The 21,857-nt window shown below is 50.3% G+C and overlaps 2 protein-coding genes across 2 annotated transcripts in view; one reads left to right on the top strand and one right to left on the bottom strand.

Annotated features, from left to right (window-relative positions):
• The window catches only part of ANKS1A (ankyrin repeat and sterile alpha motif domain containing 1A), a 106,726-nt gene extending 99,535 nt beyond the window's left edge, over positions 1 to 7,191 (top strand). The window contains exons 17-23 of the mRNA XM_082494592.1: positions 2,714 to 2,878; positions 3,243 to 3,368; positions 3,560 to 3,631; positions 4,072 to 4,158; positions 4,537 to 4,674; positions 5,380 to 5,550; positions 6,821 to 7,191. Of these exons, the coding sequence (XP_082350718.1) occupies positions 2,714 to 2,878; positions 3,243 to 3,368; positions 3,560 to 3,631; positions 4,072 to 4,158; positions 4,537 to 4,674; positions 5,380 to 5,550; positions 6,821 to 6,940 (879 nt within the window). The 3' untranslated portion in view covers positions 6,941 to 7,191. The remainder of the gene's footprint in view (positions 1 to 2,713; positions 2,879 to 3,242; positions 3,369 to 3,559; positions 3,632 to 4,071; positions 4,159 to 4,536; positions 4,675 to 5,379; positions 5,551 to 6,820) is intronic.
• Positions 7,192 to 14,991: 7,800 nt separating this feature from the next.
• On the bottom strand, positions 14,992 to 21,044 carry TCP11 (t-complex 11; the record flags this gene model as incomplete). The annotated part of the gene is made up of 8 exons (XM_082494590.1): positions 14,992 to 15,323; positions 16,928 to 17,091; positions 17,549 to 17,733; positions 18,037 to 18,257; positions 18,935 to 19,071; positions 19,440 to 19,660; positions 20,391 to 20,511; positions 20,974 to 21,044. 8 exons carry the CDS (start codon positions 21,042 to 21,044, stop codon positions 15,085 to 15,087), a joined length of 1,359 nt encoding a protein of 452 aa, XP_082350716.1. The 3' UTR covers positions 14,992 to 15,084.
• Between the last annotated feature and the right edge of the window lie 813 nt (positions 21,045 to 21,857).

Genomic DNA, 21,857 nt, shown 5'->3' with positions numbered 1-21,857 from the left:
CCTGGCTGACGTGTGTGTGCGGAGCGTGCTCAGCCGTGGCCGCAGTGCTTTCTTCTGTCCTGGCCCTCCTTCGCTTTCCTCCCTTTCTTTCAAAGAACTAAATCCGGGTCTGTCAGGAATAATTGTCCCCTTTCTGATTAGCGGCTGTCACCTCTAGGGGACTCGGAGATCTGTAGAGGGTGTTTACTGCGAGCTCAGGTCCCGGGTGGGTACTCAGGCTCAGAGACGGAGGCACATTCAGCCTTACTCTGCTGCTTTCATGCATAGGAAATTCTGCCTAGCAAAATCAATAAAAAAAGGGGAAAAAAAACCCCAACAATGTCAATATTTTAGTTAAAACTCCTTTGAAGGTAAGTATGGAGAGTAATCAGCATAGAGAGTGATCTTTGAAAATTGCATTGCTTTTTAAAAAAAGGAAAGGGTAAAACCCAAATGGCTTCTTTCTTATTAAAAAAAAAAAACAAAAAAAAACCCCAACAATTTGACCTGGAAGCAGGGGTTACTCCTGGTTCTCAGATACTTAGTGCTTTGGGAAGAAGGTTCTTGAAGCGTTGAGGCAACTGCACATCTGGCTGTGCAGAGGAGGGAGTGTTTTGCGTTAAACAGTTCCCATGGAGGCACCTTGGCCGCTGTTGGAGATGATGCCGAGCCCAGTACTCCCACTCCAAGCGTGGTCAAGCAGAACTTGGGAACTGTAACAGCCCGGCTGGCTCTGACTTGGCCGGAGCACCTGGAGCACTTGGGCAGAGTCAAAACAAAGTACAAGTTTGACGTTTGTGCTGGACCAATTCACCGTTTGTCTGGACAGACGCCCTCCAGCTGAAGCGGTGGACGCATTTACCAAGTCTTGGCTTTCTTCTTTGCGGCTCAAATTCCATCTTCCCTATGCAAAACAAAACTGAACCGTGCAAAAACTTATCAGTGCTGGGAGAAATCTTAACGTGGCCAGTTGTATCCATTCAGCTTTTCACCTTGTTAACTCCAGCGGCCCAAACAGCAAACACTCCCGCAGGCGTGACCCTGCTATTGAAATGAGCGGGGAAAGATAACATCCAGCCCTCCCGGGTCAAATTCTGCTGCCTGCCCCGTGGGGAACGTCAGGCAGCTCCTTTGGATCAGGTGTACCGAACGGGTGGCTGGGCGCTACTCCCACCTCTGTGCTCTGCACCGAAGGGCAATACTGTGCTGACTTTCTTCCCCTTGTCTCCTGGCCAGACGTAAGGCAGCCTTCCCGCAGGCAGGAGTGTGACACGGCTCAGCTGGTGAGACGGGACGCAGCTGGGACCCGTGTTTTGATTGCGCCCGGTGGGAGTCTGAGCTCTGCCTCCCTGGGCCGGCCGGGCTCCTCTAGAGCTCTGGCTCGTGCTGCCAAATAGCACTCGACGTGATTTGTGGATGTTGATTTTTTGCTGCGGGAGCGGGAGGCGTTGGATGCCAGGCCCTTCGTTATCGGGGTTGGCTGGGAGGGGAGTCATCGCGTTTGCCGTTCTTCCTGAAATCCGACATTTGAGAGCCAAGTTTGGCAAAACCCGTTGAGGTTGCAGTGAACCTGTGAGCTCGGGAGCAGGGCGGCGTGCCACGGAGGGCGAGCGTGTCGTGCTGCTTCCTCCCAGTGTTTGCAAATCAGCTTCCTGCAGCAGGAATTGGGAGTGATTGGAGTTTCCCTATCCCAAACATCTGGTCCTTGCCCTGCTGCAGAGCTCTTCCCTCTTGCCTTGGATTCCAAAGGCTTTTCAACCAAAACAGTCGCAGCTGAAGTGAGTTGGGCTGCTGTGCCCCCTGCTTGCTCACACTGGATTTTTTAGGAATGGGGGTTCAGGTGTTAAAAAGAGGGTTCATGCTGGTACTGCCCAAGGAGTGTGTGCTCAGGGGCGGGAAGGGTGCCACGTACAAACCCTGTGCCTTCGCCCACTGCTCAACCACCCCCTTTTCGGACAACAAGCAGCCAGCTGAGGATCCGTGCTTCTCTGAAACCTCCTCTTGAGAGGGATGAGAGCGAAGGCAGGGCTGTTGGAGGGGGGGAGAGAAGGTCTTCGGTGCAGCATCAGCTGATTGATATGCTGGACGGAGAGGCTGCGTAAGAGAATGGGCCATTTGCAGCATTTCCTGGTGCTACAGCTGGTGCCATCCAGCGCCTGGCTCCGGCGTGGGGAGCGGAAGGACGTCAATGGCAAATTAAGCAAGTCCGTTGAATAGGACTAATGCGCGTTGCAGCTGTGAGCTTCCCGCATTGTCTGCCGGTCCCGTTGGCACGTACAGGCAGCGAATCCTGCCTGCGGTAAGAGCCAGGCCGTCAGGCATCTGGGCTGATCTCTCGCTGGGCTCCCAGGGCTTTTCTCCTGGGGTGGTTGATCGTCAGTGGCTTTGAGTGCTTTGCCCAGTGCTTTAGCAGAGCTTGTTCCTCCGTGAACACCCTGTCCGCAGCTCAGCGTGTCTCCTGCCCCTCTGGGATGAGCTCACGGGAGGCAGAGGTGTGCCCGGCAGAAAGGGCTGCATGCCTGCCCGAAACCGTCCTGGAGCAAATCGGGGGTGTCATGCGGAAAATAAATGGTGGGATTGATGACACTGAGGCAGGAGCCTGCAGAGCAGGAGGTGACCCCGTTAACGCTGCTCGTTGCACCCTTCGTGTCGGATGCTGTGAAGGGGAGCGAGGGGTGGGCACGGCTGCGGCACGGGCTGACCCCGGGCGGTTTGTGGCGTCTGCTTGTTTCAGTGCCAGGACTTGATGTCCCAGACGTCGTCGCCCCTGAGCCAGAACGACTCCTGCACGGGCAGATCTGCCGATCTCCTGCTGCCCTCTGGGGACACCGCGAAGAGGCAACACGACCGTGGCACCGAGGTTGCTCCCTACTCCAGAGCTGAGCGCTACAAAGCACAGGTCAGTGGGTGCTTTTATGTGTCCTGGGGGCCCCTCGGTGCAGTTCAGCGCGGGCTCCCCTCTCTCTGGAGCCAGCGAGGAGTTAGGCTGATGCATGGAGGACCAGAGAGCTGGTCAGGGACAGCTTCCCTCGGGCATTAGAGCCAGCAGCTCGCTTGTGCCTCAGTCTCACCTTGAAAATGGGTGACTCACACTTCCATCAGCACTGGCACCTTCGCCGGCAGCGTGCTGCCTCCTCCCAGCCCCTGTGGGATGTGGCCATTGCGCCCCTCAATTACACCAACCCAAAGAGCCCTCCTGAGATCTGTGTTTCAGTCCAGATTGGCCCCGTTGTGGCTTCACATCCGTGTTTCTTCCCTTCCAGGAGGACCGTCGGGAGTCAAAGCTGACCCTGCGCCCCCCCAGCCTGGCTGCCCCGTACGCCCCGGTCCAAAACTGGCAGCATCAGCCAGAGAAGCTCATCTTCGAGTCCTGCGGGTACGAGGCCAATGTAAGTGGCTTTTGGCTTGTGGGGGTGGTGAGGATGAGGAGGCTCTGGGGTCAGGTTGCTGCGTGTGGAGTTGTCACACTTCTTCCCCCTCCCTGGGTGACCTGTCCCTCCCCAGCCAGGGCTGCTGGCCGCTCACGGGGCCGTGGCATCGCTTTGGGTTTGCCTTTAACATCTCTCTCTCTTCCAAACAGTACTTGGGCTCCATGTTGATCAAAGACCTCCGAGGGACAGAGTCTACGCAGGACGCCTGTGCCAAGATGAGGGTACGGAGGCCACGGAGACAGGGGGGATTCACTCATAGCCTGTGGTGGGTGACGTGGAGAGGGGAGTGGGGGGGTCTCAGTGAAGCTGCGGTTCCCCAAACCCTGCGGGCTGCCTGTGTGCGGAGCAGGGGTCCAGGCCACGTAAGAGGCTGTGCCACTGTCGCTGGTGAACTGCCCCTCCCCAGCACTTCTGCCCATCGTTGGAAGGTCTGTGCGGTGGGAGAATGGATGTTCTCACTGGGGAAAGGGGTGTTGGGTTCGCTTCAGATCCCCCTCCCCTCTGCTTCCACCAAGAGCAGGCTTTCTGCCTCCCGGTCCAAGACCCCCAAGGGCTGCCTTTGTGGGACAGTGGCCTGGGGGTCTCTGGGGTGGTCTGGGACAGTGGTGATGAAGGGAGCACTTATTCATAACTGGTCACTTGAATGTTCTTGTTTCTGAAGAAATCCACAGAGCATATGAAGAAGATCCCGACCATAATACTGTCCATCACGTACAAGGGGGTGAAGTTCATCGATGCCTCTAACAAGGTGAGCTTCACACGCCTCGAAGCTGGTGTCTGGAGGGACGAGACCTGCAAGTCTCACCTGCCCAGGGGGCTGCAGGTCATATCTAGTGGCTCCAGAAGCCGTGGCTGATCCTGAGGAGCCCAGCTTCTCGGCACTGCAGGAGAGCACCAGGGTGGTGATGGTTATCTGAATGCCAAAGGCTGGGCAAACTGGCTGCTGGTGGACCATGTTGCCATTTATCCCTACCATGGGAGGGAGCTAGGACTGGTCTGGCTGGGAGACCCCCCACTCTCGCTCCCTTGCTCCCTTGTCCCAGCACACACTTGCCACGACCACCATTTGCTGGGTGTATTTGCCATCCCCATAAGGGTGATGAGTGCTTGTGGTTGACCCCGGCAGAATGTCATTGCTGAGCATGAGATCCGGAACATCTCCTGTGCTGCTCAGGACCCTGAAGATCTCTGCACGTTCGCCTACATCACCAAGGACCTGCAGACCAGCCACCACTACTGCCACGTCTTCAGCACTGTGGATGTGGTGAGTGGGTTATGGCATCTCATCTCTCAGCGTGCTGCGGCCCTTTGCAGTCCACTTCATCACTCAGCTTTACTGGCGAGTCATAGAACAGGATCTGGTCCGTTCTAGGGCTCTTTTACCTGTTTCTGCCCTAAGTAGTCCTGGTTTAAAATGCTTTTACTTTGGAGCTCTGTCGACAAAATGAATATTTGTCTGGGTTAATCACTGCAGCCTCCAGTGCTGAATAAAGCAGGGCAGAAGTTTTTTCCTCCTGGGGAATATGCCGTGAACAAAACCCTAATACGCTCTCAATTATGTTGAGCGTAATAGGCTGATTTAACAGCCTTTTAATTCACTGAGAGTGTGGAAGCATAACTTGCTTTTATTCTGGGGCAGAATCAGCTGTATGAGACCTTTGGGCTTTTTCTCTTTACAACGCAAAACGCTGCTAAACTGCGATGCTTATGAGGCTGTAGCAGGCTCACGGGTGGCCCCGCTGGCCAGGGCTGCGCAAGCATGGAGGCGGCTTGGTGCTGGCTCCACCACGGGGCAGGAGCTCAGCGGCTTTCCCAAGGATACCGCAGGATGCGACCCGCTAACGGGAAGGTGATGGGCTCTGCTGAGGTCTGCGTCTCCAGAGCAAGCTGCTGAGCGCATGGACTCTGCACAGGGCAAGGTAGCTCGTGTGCTTCTAACGGCTTTGTGTTTTCTGTGGTCTCCCCAAAGAACCTGACTTACGAGATCATCCTCACGTTGGGGCAGGCGTTCGAGGTCGCCTACCAGCTGGCCCTCCAAGCCCAGAGAGCGAAGCCTGTGGGCGCTGCAGCAGGAGAAATGATTGAAACAAAATCTTCCAAACCGGTGCCTAAACCGCGAGCCGGCATGAGGAAATCTGCAGTACGTATGTGCGGACCGGGTGCGATCTGCATGGGCTGAGCTGGGATTTCTCTTGGGCACCACACGCTTAAACGTCCCCCTTCGTGCTGGGGGGAGCCCGGGTGCGGACACGGTGCCGGTAGCTTCAGGCAGCGCTGCTATTGCAGTGTCCGCGGCTCTGCTGGCAGTCCTGCTGCGCATTAGGGCTTCCCCCGGTAGGATGAGGGCAAGCAGAGGTGGACATAGCCCGGGTGGGATGGGGGTTAAGTGCCCTGCTGGGTCCAGCACAGCTTCCGTGTGCAAATCCTGCAGAGCCATGGTAAGATCAGTAGGTAACCTGCCGTTTGCAGCAGGGGAGAGTGCCCCTGTAGCCAAAACCAGCCAAGGCTGGAGCTGCTGAGGAGCAGGGGCTGCTGCATAAGCCATTGCCTTCCTTTAATGTCTCCTTTTGTCTGTGTTCTGCTTGCTCCCCCCGCTCAGGTGCCGCTCCCTCCCGACACTCGCTGTTGTTACTGTCACACCTGTACAACACACCGCCCCTCCTACCTGCCGCTGCAGTCTGTTAGTCCCGGAGCTAAGGTCTTTACCCTTCTTCCTGCCATCTTCCATTACCAACCGACCCGGGCTGCCCCAGCCGCCACCGGCCCGCCTGCCTCCCCGCTTCCCGTGTCCCCTCCTGTGGTCCCGTGTCCTGCCTCGCTGCTGTCTTCCCTCCCTGCTCGTTCCAGGGCCGTGCCGTGGGCTCAGCTGAACCCCAGGGACAAAGCGCTCAGATCCGCCCCCGCTGATGGAGAGCGGCAGCTCTCAACTAACTGCGTTGCTCTTTCTGGTGTTGTTAACCTTCCTGTAGGATCCTGATTTAGGAGGACAAGATGAAAGAGCCTTGCTTGGTCGGGAGAGTAAATCACATGGGAGCTCACCTGCCAGGAGCTGTCTCCCTCTCTCTCCCTCTGCCTCTTTTACTTTATTTTTTCTTTAGTGCCATCTTTATAGCGCTCAATTTTTCATGCTTGTTTGCGAGACGAAGTGAAGCTGTCGCTAACGGTAACAGGGGCTTGCAGCCCTAACTCAGGAAGTCATCTCCGGGTGCTGGGTTGAGACTGACGCGGCTAGACATGTTTTAGCTGTGAAGGACTCAAATGCCTCCCTAGAGAGAGCTGCTTCCCCGCACACGTGCACGTTTTTGGGATGGGATTAGGCAGAGCAGCAGCCGCTCCGTGCTTTGAATCCCCACTCGTTCTGTCCCAGAAGCCGAGGGACCTAACGTGCCCTTTCTCTCCTTATTTTCTAGCTGGAGCCCCCTGAAGTGGACCAAGACTCCCAGTCTCATGCCAGTGTCTCCTGGGTCGTGGACCCCAAACAGGACTCCAAGCGGACCCTCAGCACTAAGTATGAGACCACTATCTTCTAAAGCAAACACACCCCGTGTCCACCTAGTCTAACCGTGCCTTTGCGATCTGATCTGTCTGCTGTTCTAAACTCCCTCTTCCTCCAGCTGCTCGCACTGAGCCCCGCGTAGGCACTACGTCAAAGGCAGCAGCACTTAGGAGACTGTAGACTTAAACGGCTTTTGTACCTGATCACTACTGAACACTGTGAATTCTCCTTACTCGGAAACAAGGGTAACGCGCTGTTAGATATCTGTGAGGTGGGAGGTGCAGAGGGATGCAGGCTGGGGGAATCGGAGATGTGGATCCAGGAAGCCGCCTGCCGTTTTCACGTCTTTCCCCTCGCTCTGGCACTGTGAATCCCTGGGGCAAGGTGACACTCCCCAGGCCTTTTTTTCTATTTCACCTTCTTATCTTTGGACTGATGGAGACCCCTTGTCTCTGCGGTGCACGCACCCCCTCCTCCTAGACCCTCTTCTTCCCGACTGAGCCACGGCTGCGTACTGTTCCAGTGAACTCACCCCTCTTCTTACCCGCCATTCGAATCGACACTAACCACTGTGATGCTGTCTGCAAATAACACACGTTCACTAGATTTCCTCACGGGGACCCTTGCCCACCATCTCTCCCCTCGAAGCCTGGAGCAGAAAACCTGCTCTGACGGGAGCGCTGGTTTGGGCCGGGCGCGATCGTTCCCACTGTGAGCTCTGTCCCCTCTCGGAGATGCGGTGCGGTTTTGGTTGCATGCGTTTCAGTCCCTTGTAGGATTTCTTCCCCCCCAGTAGTCCTTCTGTTTACACTCACCAAAATTCTCGTGAGCTGTGGGCGTAGTTCTCACTTGGCGGATTGTAGAGAGGTTAAGCTTTTAAAGGCACATGTTGTTAGCCCCGTGTTGGAAGGGAGGAAGGGTGTTTGAGAGGGGCTGGATGCTGCGCTGGAAGAGCTCTGATAAAGCAGACGGAGCTCTGCTGCGTTCAGCAGATTACTGCACTTGGGCTTTTTTTGCTGAAGGGAGAAACGTGATTGAAATCAGTCTGCTGCCCATCCCAAAGCGTGTTTTCAATCTACAAATCATTGCACGATGAGGGCTATAGGGATCTTGAAACATCTGTCGCCTTCCATCCTTGAGAGCGAGGATTGCACTTAGAGGCGGCCCTGCGCTGGGCACCGCTGCCTTTCCTGCCTGTTTCTCAAGTGCACGTATTTTTCCTCTGGGAGAACATCCCCATTTCTGTGTATCTCAGTAGAAGCAGCTTTTAATTCCGGAACGTGACTGGGAATCGTTTGTATGAGACCGCAGGGCACTTGGCACAGGTCGGAGCGGAGCTGGGGCAGGTCAGGGAATGCCATACAGCGGTTCAGGACCCCGTGAAGGCCCCTGTGGTCCTACCCCTGGCTCCTTTGCTCGGTTTGCAAAGCTCAATGAGATGAAACTGAGGAGGAGGAGGGGTACGATCTGATGAATCACAGCGCTGGGAGGCAGGACTCCTGCCCCCGTGCTGCTTCTCCCTGACTTGCTGTGTGTCCAAGCAACTTGGGCCTCTCTTTACCTCCGTTTCCCCATGTACGGGCTGGGGACAGTCTTACCTGCCTCCCGGGGGTGAGACCCTCGCTCCGTTTGTGGGACAGTTTTAAGACCCTTTAGTGAAAGACTCTGCGACTTCCACGCCATGGCAGCAAAGCCCCGACGCTCGGCCTCCCTCTCCTGGCAGAGGAAGTACTTAATTAACTCGTACAGATGAGCAAAGCTGCGTCTTGGACCCCCACCAGCTCCTCGCAGGCAGCGGCTGTCGCCCCTTCCCCAGGGGGCAGCGGGAGAGGGGCTGCAGGTAGTTGGGCCGTGCAAAGCTCACCGATGTGAACGTCTGAACTCACCGTGGGTTTCGCATCTTGGCCAAAGTCCCCTCGCAGCCCGGATTTGGAGAGCCGGGGGTGATGGTGGGTCTGTGTTAGGGAGCTGTGAAGAAAGGTGGGTGGCAGCCACCCGCTCACCTCTGCCTGACGTGTCTCGGTGGAGATCTTAGACTTAATGGGGGAGAGGGTGCACTCAGATCCCAGTAAAGCTCCATTTCCAAAATAGTTTTTAGAATTTTCCCCAAATCTCCCTTCATGATCACCGGTTGGCATCAGTGGGGAGAGGTCAGACCAGCAGCCCTGGGTTATTTGCACCTGGTATTTGGGGGCTAGAAGAAGCTCGGCCGAGTTTTGCTGGGGCTTTAGAGCTGTTGCCTCAGAGCTTCTGTTTCCCCAGGCTTGCGGTGAAATCTGATGTTTCAAAATCTTTATTTACCTCTTTCTCAGGAATGAGTTTGATAGTTTGATCTCCCAAGTCATTTGTGCCTTAATGGCACTAAGCGGCAAACTGACTTCAAAATAAGGGCCAGGCTAGTAAGAACCCAAGTGAGAGGACTAAAAGGATTGTCTTAAAGAAAAAAAAAAAAAAGAACAAAACAAAACCACCAAACCAAAAAGGAAGGCTCAGTCTAGTACATGTATTTCATATGCCATGGAGCCAGTGCTCCTCTGCATAAAGACCCCCAAAGCAGAAGTCGCACTGCAGTTGGCCAAAGTTGCTGCAGCTGTGGACAGCAGAATATTGCTGTGTCTGAGGTGCTCCGAGAGGTTGGGTTTGGGGTTGATCAGCATCTTTCCAAGCTGTAGGAGCGCCCCGAGGGTTTCTATATCCTTCAAAGACAAACTGAATTAACGATAGCTAATTCGATTCTATGTGTAAGCGTTTACCATGCAGTTGCCCGCACGTACGCCTGACTTTAGAGGCTCTGAGCTCTCGCGTCTCCCCCTGCTTTCGGCTGGGACGGGCAGGTTCCTCAGCGCCTCCAAAACCGGGTCACTGGAGCATGTGCCTTTCTAAGGGTGACCGTCCAAACCCAGCTGGGCTCCCAGGCAGCCCTGCCTAAACTACAACGCTTCCGCTGTGTGTCCGTAACCCTCACGGTTGCGTCTCGTCTCCTCCTGGCCGTACGCCTCATCTTTCCCAGCGCTTGTTTTTGTATGACTCGGAAATCATTCATTCCATTATCTTCCTTTCTGTTTGCCTCTGAAAAGCTGATCTCCGGGCAGCTGTCTCCTACCACGGAATTGTAGTAACGGGGCAGAGACCTAAGAAGCAGTGGCCTGCTGACGCGAAGATCATCTCCATCTGGCACTGGTGTCTGCCTCGGAGTGGGTGCATGGCTGCTCGGTGGGGGCTCCCAAAGCAGAGGGGGGAGAGGGATCCCAGCCGCCGGCTGAGAAAAGCAGCTCTCTCCATCATTTCTAGCAAAGGAAAGCTGAGACTTCCGAGGCCGAGAGCGATGTCACCTTTTCTAGTTTGAGACAAACGTCTTTCGACCCGTTTCTTTTTTAACGTGTGAGCAAATCCTGTTCACGGTTTAAATGTAGCACTGCAGTTTTTTGGTGAGGAAAAAAAAAAAAACAACACCCTTATTTACTGAGAATCCACGCAGTCCGACAAGGAGTCCAATAGAAAGTCTTAGCAGTGGGAGTGGTGTGCGCATCTCTTAACGGTACTTAAATTTGCTTCAATTCTGGGTGAACAGTAGAGAACGCCAAATTCTTGGAAATAACTTCCTCCAGCGTGAGAAGCCTTGCAGGGTAAGTCTGCATCCTTTGTTTTCAAAGCTACTCCGCGTTTTTATAGCAAATGGAAATAACTTAAGGAAAAGAGTCTGCAAAGGATCTTTCACCCCAGAGTGGTTGTGGCCAAGTATTACCGATGGTACAAAGCTCGCTTCCCCGACAGAGAACTGTTGCATTGCAATACTTGACATTTCTATGGCAAAGACACAATCTCTTCCCGTTTCCGCACTGAATACCTGGAGACGACGCTCTTCTCCGGCCTCTCGTGCACCTGTCTCGTTTTTAAATGCAGTTATGCCCTGAAGGGTTGGGGTTGGGTTGGTTTGTTTGTTTTTTTTAAATATTTTCAATTGTGATTTAGCACTTTTTTTGATACTAGCTCATTATTTAATTAGCGCGACAGTTTCAGAAGATGAACAAATAAGGAGTTAAATTTTGGGCATTACACTGAAACAGTCCATCCCTGAGGATAAACCGTCTCAGCCTGAGGATGGCTTGGCCCCTGTCAAAGTCCAGTATCCCCAAATACCACCATCTCGAAGGTGCTGTGTGCTTACTTTTCTTTGGAATTACCGGAGTATTTAACAGTAATTTTGGCTGTGACTGATGTGTTTTCACAGTGCTGATCCCCTCGAGGGAGAGATGTTAAAATGGTTGTGATTTTTAATGCTTCAGACACGGAAATGTAGCGCAGCACGTTATAATCTCGACAGGCTTCGTCGTGGTTGGGGATGTGGTACCCTGCTGCTTTACTAGAATGATGTGCCCAAATAATTTCTGTTTAACTCCAGTTGCTGCTGTATGTCAGGATTTCATTTAGTCTCTCTAGCCGGTAAGGCTGGGAGAGAAGTGAACCGTAATCCCAAGGGCATAGACCTGTAAATGATTAGAAGGGGGAAGTGGAGATTTTTTTTTTTTTTTTTTTTAAGTTGATGAATTTAGGAAACCTAACATTCCTTGTTATGCATATGTTGCAATTCATACTGGTGTAAGTGTAAATATTTGGTGTGTTGGCAACAAGTCTTTTTGGAGAGATTGCAAATTGAACCTCTGCTTGGGAGGAGGGACACCTTTCTTTTTTTTGTTTGTTTGTTTTTTTTTTTATGCATGAGCTTTTTGAAGGTTGGCTTGGAGGTGAAGTGGTGATGAAGACTCCAATCTTCAGGGGACTGGGCTTGGTGACCCTGGTGGTCCTTCCCAGTCCTGCGTGTAATCTTATGGTTGTCTTTAGTGATCCGACAGTTCTTTAGCCAGAGACTCTCTCTCTCACTTCATAGACAAAGCAATTGTTTTGGCAGTGCATCTCCCCTTTTATTTCGATGGGGTTTCTCAAGGTACTCGCGTGCTGGAGACTGATCCTGGACCATGCCAGTCACTGCCTCCCAGTAATCCATCCATCCCACAGTATTCTGGCTCTTCCTCCCTACAGGGTTTTGTGGTATCTGGAGGAAAGCGCCCTAAATTTCTGGTGCTGAATATGAATTTGAATCAAAACGCATCTGCTGTATTACCTGCCTGGGAAAAAGTGGTGCTGCCCTGGGCCTCGTTCCCCTTTTTAAGGACAGATTGTATTTTACAGACTTTGGTTTGTGCATGGCATTGAGTCCAGGCTGAGAACTCAAGATAGGGAAACGAAGATGCAGAGTTGTCTTTTTTTACATAGGAGGGGATGATTGTTTTTTCCCCAAAATTGAAGCTGCTTTATCCTTTTTAATTTTGTATTTACAAAAAAAAAAAAAAAAAAAAAAAAGGCTTATTTTAGCTGTTCGGCTATCTTTGAACTTGCTTTGGGATTGTTCTTTTTAGAAGAACTTATGCAACTTTTGTGGGGTACGTGCCTGTCCCCCTCCCAGGGAGAAGATACGGCACCTTCCAGGATGTACCTCTAGTGAAGTCTGTACCTTCACGAGGCTGCTGAGACACAGACCAGATGCCAAATAGTCCCTGCGAACACGTCCAGTTCTGTGTGCAGCTGAAGTGGAGTCAATCGCTTTAACGCTCCTTCCGCCCCACTTCAGAAGTTTCTAGCAGCAGAATTTCCCCCGGCTTTCTTCCGCTCGCATCCTTTCCATGCAATCAGATCTTTATTTTAGAGCAGCGCAGTGTTTGCAACGCTGTCTTGTTGCAAAAGGTCTCCCTTTTAGGTCTCCTATCGGCATTACTTACCACATTTTTTTAATTTTATTTTTTCAAAAGGAAGTACCTGTGCTGCTCTTGCAAAGTTGATCTAGCTCGAATTTTTTTTTTTTACCCATGGAAGAATAACCTGAGATTCCCTAACAGGGCAGAGAACAGTCGAGTTCAGTTTGCAATGTAGACATTTTTGCTAATTGTGATGTATGGCAGTGGGACTGATTTGTAATACAAATGTTATTTAATCTGTCTGTATTTTGATACTTGAATTTCCTTTTATTTCCTGTATATACAATTGTTAATCTGTTCAAATTTGTCTGAATTTTAAACATCTTGTGGTACCAAACATAACCAATCTGTGCAACAACATAGACTGACCTCACTACAACAAGGCGAGATTGTAAATATTCCTGGGCTTCCAGCAGTCGTTTTGTTGTTTTCATAATTGTACAACTTAGGACAGACTGAATTAATAAACAAACTTAGACACACATTTACCCTGTTGTCACTGTGACCTCAGTGTTATACCGAAGTCTCCTGCTCATCTGTGTTAAAGCAATGCTGTGCTCGTCCTTCTCTAACCGACCTGCCCTGTGAAGGTAAGAGAAAAGGGGTGATTGCGTGGTGTTTAATTAATTAGCTTAGTACCTGTACTGCACTTGCACTTCTCTGCTTTGGAAATCTGAGGAACAAGAGAAGGTGGAAGGTTGCATACTGAAGGCAACCGTATCCTGGGCTGCATCAGAAGTTTGGCCAGCAGGTCAAGGGAGGCAATTCTGCCCCTCTACTCCATGCTGGTGAGATCCCACCTGGAGTACTGCCTCCAGCTCTGCAGCCCCAACATAGGAAAGACATGGACCTGTTGGAGCGGGGCCAGGGGAGGCCACAAAGATGCTGCGAGGGCTGGAGCCCCTCTGCTGGGAGGACAGGCTGGGAGAGTTGAGGGTGTCCAGCCTGGAGAAGAGAAGGCTCCAAGGAGACCTTATTGCGGCCTTCTAGTCCCTAAAGCGGCTCCAGGAGAGCTGGGGAGGGACTTCTTACAAGGGCATGGAGTGATAGGATGAGGGGGAATGGCTTCAAACTGGAAGAAGGGAGATTTAGATTAGATATTGGGACGAAATTCTTCGCTCTTGAGGGCGGTGAGCCCCTGGCGCAGGTTTCCCAGAGAAGCTGTGGCTGCCCCATCCCTGGAGGTGTTCAAGGCCAGGTTGGACGGGGCTGGGAGCAACCTGGGCTGGGGGGAGGTATCCCTGCCCCGGGCAGGGGGTTGGAACGTGATGATCTTCAAGGTCCCTTCCAACCCAAACCATTCTGTGATAAGGTTGGAACTTTGCTTAGAGATGACATGCTGCGGTTCTGGAAGCACAGCACAGGACGCTGGCAAGCTGGGAGCAATCCCGCTGTAGTTCTTTGGCAGCAGACCAGGGGTTTGTGGTGTCCCGAGGCGTGTGGCCTGCAGGATGGGGAGTGCTGGCTGCTGCTTTGGTTGAAGCTGCTCTTTTAGCAGTTTGTCATAATAACCCCAAATATTAAATACTAAATTATTTTGAGACAAACTAATTTATGCATAGAAACACACCCACGTGTTGTGTTAAAGATAGACCTACACCTATAGCACAACGGTCTCCAACCGTTTTGTGTACGTTCTGCACATGGTGGTGAAAAAAGCTCATTTTTTAGCTTCAGTAATGTACATCTGCAGGGATTGTTCCACTGGGGACTGTCAGGACCCTGATTTACTCATGATAAACATTAAAATCACTTTTCTGCAGCACGTGGTTCATGTAACGACTGCAACAGTTTGCGCAGCCATTGTATATAGCATTTACCCAGCAAAGATTTTTTGGCTTGCCAAGAAGTAGGACATTTTCATTACGTAAAATTAGAACAAGAAATCCAGACATTTAAGTACAGGTTAAAGTTCAGATTTTCATGTCAAGTAAAATCTGGCTGATGTAAAATACTAAATACACCAGGGATTGCTAAATTTATACCATATGTTCCATTTCTAATAATTCAGTAAGTCAGGTTTTCAAGCTAATATTGAAATATATTGAGCAGTTTTAATGATTTTAAATACCATGTGGCTTTATCAAATGCAAACAGCGTCCCTGGGCTGTGACTAACGTTTCAGCAAAGTAGGTTACAGGCCCGTGGCAGAATTAACACCTTGAATTAAAAAAAGCCTAAGCTGCACTGCAGTTTTACGAGCTCCACATCTCATTGCCTTCCCCACCAAATAGGTTTTTTGGGAAAAAAAGCCACTACCTTTTGTAGTTGAGAGGTTTATTCAGATACTGACATACCAGAGTCACTTCTCAGTAGCAATTCTGGCCCTGGTGGATTTGTCTGATTGATTTTTACAAGCTGAAGCATTATTTGAGAAATTGTTGGAGAATGCATTCCACCCCTGCCCGGAACACAGCAAAGATGATCAGAAAGAATCCATCCCTGTGTCCGAGTCTGGTTCTGCATTTGGGAGAAGCACCTTCTTGAGAACTGCCGAGTAGTAAGGTCCAAACACCTGCCTGTTGTGGTGGATCACGCTTCCAAACCTGCGCCCAACCTCCATCAGCTCTTCCTGAATGGGCTCAAGGCCCTTTGGGAAATCTTTTTGAGAATTCTGTCCATCGGGGGAAATGAAGAGGCTGAGGAAGGAATGAATCCGCTGCTCTGTAAGGAGCAAAAGCATGACAACAAAAAAATAAATGGACAATGAACCTTTCCACAGAAAGCTTGTCTTGAGACAAAGGCTTCCTCACACAGTCAAGTGAATCTGAGGACAGCTGCATTGTGGCAGGATGGTGTGGACAAGTAACACTCTACATCAACTCGGGGACCCAGTGGATTAATTTATTCCTCTTCCAAATACTAAGCAGATGAAACAGCACCCAGCCCAGGAACCGAGGTGAAACAGTGTGACACAAAGAGAGTACTCCAGTATGAGGTGTGCTTGCCTTGTTTTCGCTTTGCCCTGGGTAACTGTGATGGCTGTCGCTGGGGTACTGGGCTGAAGGACTTAAGAATGATCAGATCCTTCAAACCTAATGTTAAAGTAGAGCAGTTCAACAGTAAAGATTTTTCACCCACTCTGAGAGTTTCTGTACTGCATTGAAGCGTCAAGCATCTTAGAAGCGTAATGGAATATAGAACTTCAGAGCCTGGGATTTATCTCACCTGCTGCAGCGGCATTTGGAAATTGAAAGCATTCAAGAAGCCTCTCTGAGGAACAGAGAGCCGAGATTCAACTACCTGGCTGCTTCAGATGTTCTTGCGCTTGAAGTGAGTATGTGGAAATATTGATAGTGGCCAAGAGTGCAGGCAAGACACAGGTTGGATTTTTAGATGCGGGGCTGGGGAAGGCTGTCTAGTTCTGCAGCTTCTAGCGCCACACCATCGGGGTGAGTCACCGCCATCACACACTGCCCAGCCTGTACTTTATCGAGGTTTGGTTTAGGCTATTAACTCAGCCTCCTGAATTACATCAAAACAAAATAGCCTGCTCTGACATGGAAAGAATAAACCCAAATAAACAGTGTGGTGGAGTCCACATGGGCTGGGAAGGATACTTAGCTAGATGAAGAAGTGGGCAGGAAGAGCCTCACCTTATTTTCATAACTGATAAAAGCTAGTCTTCCATGTGGAAATAATCTTTCCTGTAGTCTACTCGCTGCCTGTGGCACTGCAATCTGATGCGGAGTTAGCGTTCAGAGTACTAATAAAAGGTCAAAATAACCAGCTCTTATCCAAACCATTTGAATAAATATTTTGATGGAGCAGCATTATAGGGCAGCTGGTTAGCTGAATACCAAGCAGTGCACTCCCTAGGGATAAATATTATTTAAAGATCTTAGCACGGTGCTTTACTACAGCCAGTGATTAAGCTCTCGCTCTACATCCCAGCCTGAAGATTGCAACACTACCTAGGAACAGATCTTGCACTTGGGCCTGTTTAGCTTTTAGCAAGGATGGGAGGATTTAAGAGATTTTCCAAAGCAATTACTGTTTGGGAGCATTTCAGGGTGGAATAGGAAAATTAAGGCAGTTTCAAACCCAGCTTTGACCTTCCTTTCCTGTGCAGACTACGTGGAGGGGCCAGACACTGAACTCGGCTCCCACCCTCAAGCAGTAGTTCTGCTCAGCGCAGGGAGTTTGCTTTGCTAGTACTGACCCTAGACCATCCTGCACGCCGCAAGGGCATTAGCCTAAACTTAACTTGTGGCTTGCAAGTGCAAAGTGCCTTCAAGGCTGAGTTAGACATAAGGTCACAGACTCACCGATGACATGCCGGACTGCGTTACCCTTGTCTGCAATGCTTTTTATCTGGCCTTTCAGGGAAGCACATTTGTCGGTGGTAAAAGCAGGGTACCCCAGCTGCGCAAGAGTCCTGCTGACTTCCTGGAGCACTTGGTCGCTGATGTCTTCTAAAGCTGCTTCACACCTAAATCATACAAAGGTACACGTGCTGCAGCCATGACTCACGTTGGTTGGGGAAAGGGTTTGCAGGCACAGAGCAAGGAGGGAAGTCTCTCCACATGCCTGTGGGGTGTCATTGCAGCCAGCTAGCACAGGACAGCCAACATTCAGCCACAGCTCTGGTGCCTACTGCACGTGAACTAAGCTTCCCTTCCCCGCTCTTCGGTGAGCAGGAAGCTGCCCTGCAGCAGACTCATCTGAAATAGTGACCAGCACTGCTAATTTTCCCCTCTAATCAAGAAGAGTTAACTCCCAGCTAAAAATGCTGGCTGGCTTCCCCCACGCCTTGCAGTAGACCTGGCTGCTATTTGGATCTCAGATCCTCTTCTGCTCCTGGGGGAGATTCCTGCTGCTCATCCCACAACCAACCAGTGCCTGCATACTCACTCTTCTGCTGGAAAAGAAAACTCAAAGAAACCCACCTGGTACAGGACAGCCCTTCCAAGAGGACCTTTGTTACCCGCTTCAGCCTAGCTACAAACCCAGGTGAGCCAAATAAGGTGCTTCCACACATGCCACTGGTCACTAGCAGGACTGCAGCTATGATAGTAAGCTGATTCACCTGCGCTTGTACTTCCTGCAGTCGGCTCTGATCCATAAACAGTGTCTGTGAACAGAAACCAAATCAGCCTGTGGGTGTAGGAACAGCAGCTGTGATAAAGGAGCAGATCTCAAGCCATGGAGCAGGGCTGTAACATGCCCATGAAGCTGAGTGGAAGGCAGCTGCCTGGCAGCAAGGAGGTTTAGTTTTGTGAAAAATCCAATTTGTTTCACATAGGGAAAAACCACGTGCAATGGCACATGGTGTAGAGGGGACAGAGTCTGGCCAGTTCTTTCTATAGAAAGAACACTTGTTCATCCGGTACATCTTCATGAAAAAGCTGTAAAAGTGTCCAAGCCCTTCTCCTACCTCAGGGTATTCCTTTTGCCCAGGCTCCCAGCAGAGCAGATTCATGTAGCCTCGATTTAGCACGGACATGAGACTTGGCACAGTTGTGCTACTGCTGACAGCCCCTGGTGAGCATGCGGCGGGTGAGCCACTGACTGCAGGGTGGAGTGGTGGCTGTGAAGAGGACACGGACACTTCTGCTGCTGCTTTGCACAGCCACGCTCTTGTGCAATCCAGGCTATCTGCAATGGGGTGACAAAAATGGATGTTTGCAAGAACAGACTAGTGAGGCTAAGTCAGTAAGAAGCAGGTATGCTATACTGCAAGCTGAAGGGGACATGCATTTGGAAGGTGAAGGTATCGTGCTGTCTCCTGGAACAGTGGGGAATGGCTTACACCATCACTAACATACAGCATCAATGTCCTGTTGCCAGGGCACAGGGTTAGGCTACGAAGACTGGTATCTGGACAACATTTTTCATAGAGGATTTCAGTCTCCAGGAAGCACCTTTAATGGAGTCTGATGAAGGAGAGAGGCAGCCAGACAGCCTAGCAGAAGAGATGTCTACATCAAATGCAGGCTCTCCTCTTTAAATATGCCTCCTAACAACATTTTGCTCATTCCCCTGAGGATCACAAGACACTTTAAACTTGTGAGAACTTACAGTTCCTCATGAGAAAGCTATTAGCTCTGTCTTATGCACACAGAAACTGAAGCACACTAAGTAACTTCTTTTCTGCAAGGTATGTTAGTGAAGAGCCTTGAGAAAGGGACCCAGGAGTCCTCCAACTTTTAGAGGCATTTCTCTCATCTCTTGCTGAGCATGTGATCAAAGCATCAGCTTTGGAATACTAAAAGTTCCCTTTTAGTGCTTTAATAGCTCCTGTAGAAGTAACAGTTCTCCTCTACCTCCCCCACTAGGCAGCTTATCCAAGAGTTCCTGGAATTTCTTCTGTTCATACTGGACGGTGTGGTCTTGCAAGTGGGTGCGGATGCTCTGGATGGTAAAATTCAGCATATCCATTTTCATCAGGCCTAACACCCGGAAAATCTCCCTGTGATGAGACATAGCGAATTGAAGTTTTAATGCTGCAGTTGGGGGCATTTTAGAATGCTGAGAAAGGGGAATTCTGATTCTCTAATTTGGTTCCATTTTCTCACAAAAGGCTGTTCAGTCTAATTGGAGTGGACCCTAAAAATTATTAGATAAGCCAGATTTACTTCACTAAACTCTTTTACTGCCTAAATTGCAGCTGGGCAACAGGAAGATATCTACACTGAAAAAAAATAAAACTCGAAGCCCAAAATAGCACAAAAAGGTCTTTGGTCCAGGGTAGTTTCCTCTTAACCCAGTGTTTTATTGTTGAAGGCTCTACTGGTTTTGCTGGTCTGTGTAGACCAAGGCAGAGTCAGCATCACCCACCTGAGGAGTTGAGCTGGGTCTGTGAGGCTTTGCAACCCTTGTACTTCCTCATCTCGAACAGGCGCACACAGCCTTGCCATTGTGCCAAGGACGAACGCGGTGAGACTGTGGATATCCAGAGCCCCATGCTCAGCCTCCTGTCTAATCAACTCCATGTCCAAGGCCTCTTCAATTTGGCTTCGCAGCTGGTGGTGCCGAGGCAGCAGCAGTGATAGCAGGGCCTGCCCAGAGAGGCAGCAGTCTCTTTTTGGTCCAAGAACTCAACAGTTTTCCAGAGATGGTCAACAGGAATCGAGGCTGGCCTACTATTGAGACTAAACTAAGTACTCAGTACACAAATTGTGGAGCACACAGTCCATTTAAGGGAACGCTTGCCTCTAATGACGCACTTCAGAATGTCTGGCTACTGTGTCAAATCTTGCAAAACCTCCTTTACTGTCATGCATGAAAAAGGGAGTTATCTGTTTAGAGCCTAATGGGAAAGCATAGACTGAAAGAGCAAACTATACGCAACTTCAGGCCCTGCTAAGAACATCTTTTAATGCTAAACCATGTTCTTATTCACTACATTGTCACTTAAATAGTAGATACAGCTCCTCATACCCCTAAAGAGATGTCTCTATATGGAAAATTGCAGTTTTTGTTTGGCAGACGCTATACTGAGACGGGCCTATGGCTGTTACTATAGCCAACAGTTCCAACAAAGACTTTCCATCCTTTTGATAGAGTAGTTGTTTTAAAGACCCGGGACCAGAGAATGAGTTTCCTTCTCAGACAGGTTTTAGAAGGTGCGGTTGTGCAATTTGTGTCTTCCTATAAACAAAAGGAAGCCTATTTTCTCCTCCCTCTTACACACGTTAACATAGGAATACTGGATGTAAGGGGAGAGGTGATGATTCAGAGAAAACTAATTCTAAGGTAACCATCTTCCCTGGTTCAGGAACAGCTCACCTCTTTTATCTCCTGCAGCAGCTGGATTGCCCGAGTGTAGTCTGGGGGACTAGCAGAGAGCTGTTCCTCCAGGCTGTCCCAGAAGGCTTTGTGCAATGTCTCCTTCACTCTGTTTTCCAGGCTAAGAAAGAAGAGAGGGGAGAGGTTTTATATTAACATCAAACACAACCTCTCAGTTTGATGGCACCATTCCTCTCAGCTTTCATTGCAGTTCAGGTCTTTGGACGTTTTCTTCAAGTCTTTACTGCTGTCTGGCAGCAATGCACCTCACCTTTCCCTAGCTCATGGAATCTCTCTCAACCTAAATATACTATTCTTTTAAAGTGGAACTCCTTCCTTTCAGCCCTGTTTGTAAAATGCAGCACTTTACTCCTCAGTTAAGACAGGTTAAAACAGCAAAGCATTTTCCAAGGAAACTCTCCAAGTCCTCAGAGAAGATCAACAGAATGTTTTTCTAGGCAGTGCTTGTTTTTGCAATGGGAGATTGTCAGTCACTTCAACAGATCCTTAACTAAAATACAGACACCTGAAAGATGATCTCCACTGAAAATCCTGCTTTGTTTATGCCAAAGTCATGGCTTACGCAGCTGAAGCCTCCAAATCTTTCAATGTCAGTGAGTCATATCTGACACTCATCATATTCAAGGGCTTCATAGTAAATCATGAAGCAACGAATAAATAAAACAAGCTCCAATATTTTTTTATTATTATTTCAGGAGCTATTTTATTTTTTTGTTCCTTCTACAGTCAGATCCAAACCCACCTCCTTCCCACATTCTCACAGGTTTTCTGTAATGTGGCAGAAAGAAGCCAAGCCTGAATATATATATATATATATACATACACACACACACACACCTTTTTTGGGAGAAGCTGGCTGCTTGCAGTTTGAAGTCACTGTTGAGTATAATTTCATGCGCAATGGCCAGCTTGGAAATATCATCAGTTATTTGCTGTAGCTCGTGTGTGGGGAGAGCTTGCGGAGGCCTGGCTGTAGAAAAGCAGAAGTGAGCAAGAGAAGGAACGCCAACCATAGCCTTGTGAGAGAAGAGGGTTTAAAAAAATTACTGGAGAGCTTTTTAAGTGGCAAAGTGAAAAGGTGCAGCATTGTGTACAGACAATATACTTCATTTTCTGTGCCTGTAAAAGGACCTTTCTCCTAACCAGCGCTCCCCACACCCGCCCGGCGGCGGCCGAAGCCCCGCGGGCCGCTCCCACGGAGCGCGGCTGACACCTAGTGACGGCGGGGAGCGCCGCCGCACGGCTGAAAGCACGGCTGCTTCACTCCCTGTGAAATATTAATATTTAACCGCGTTTAAATACTGGCGGCAGGGCTGGGGGAGAACCCCCTCCCCCCCCCCCATCCCCGTACGATGGGCCCCGGCAGCTCGCCGCTTCCCCGTACCGGGTGGCGGGCAGGGGGTCGGCAGCTCCTCGCCGCGGTACCCGCCGTCCTCCCGGGGAGGC

This window comes from Vanellus vanellus (genome assembly GCF_965231255.1).
Source record: "Vanellus vanellus genome assembly, chromosome: 23".
Taxonomy (NCBI): Eukaryota; Metazoa; Chordata; class Aves; order Charadriiformes; family Charadriidae; genus Vanellus; species Vanellus vanellus.
Note: the sequence above shows the minus strand (reverse complement) of the source record. Positions and strands in the feature narration are given on the sequence as shown.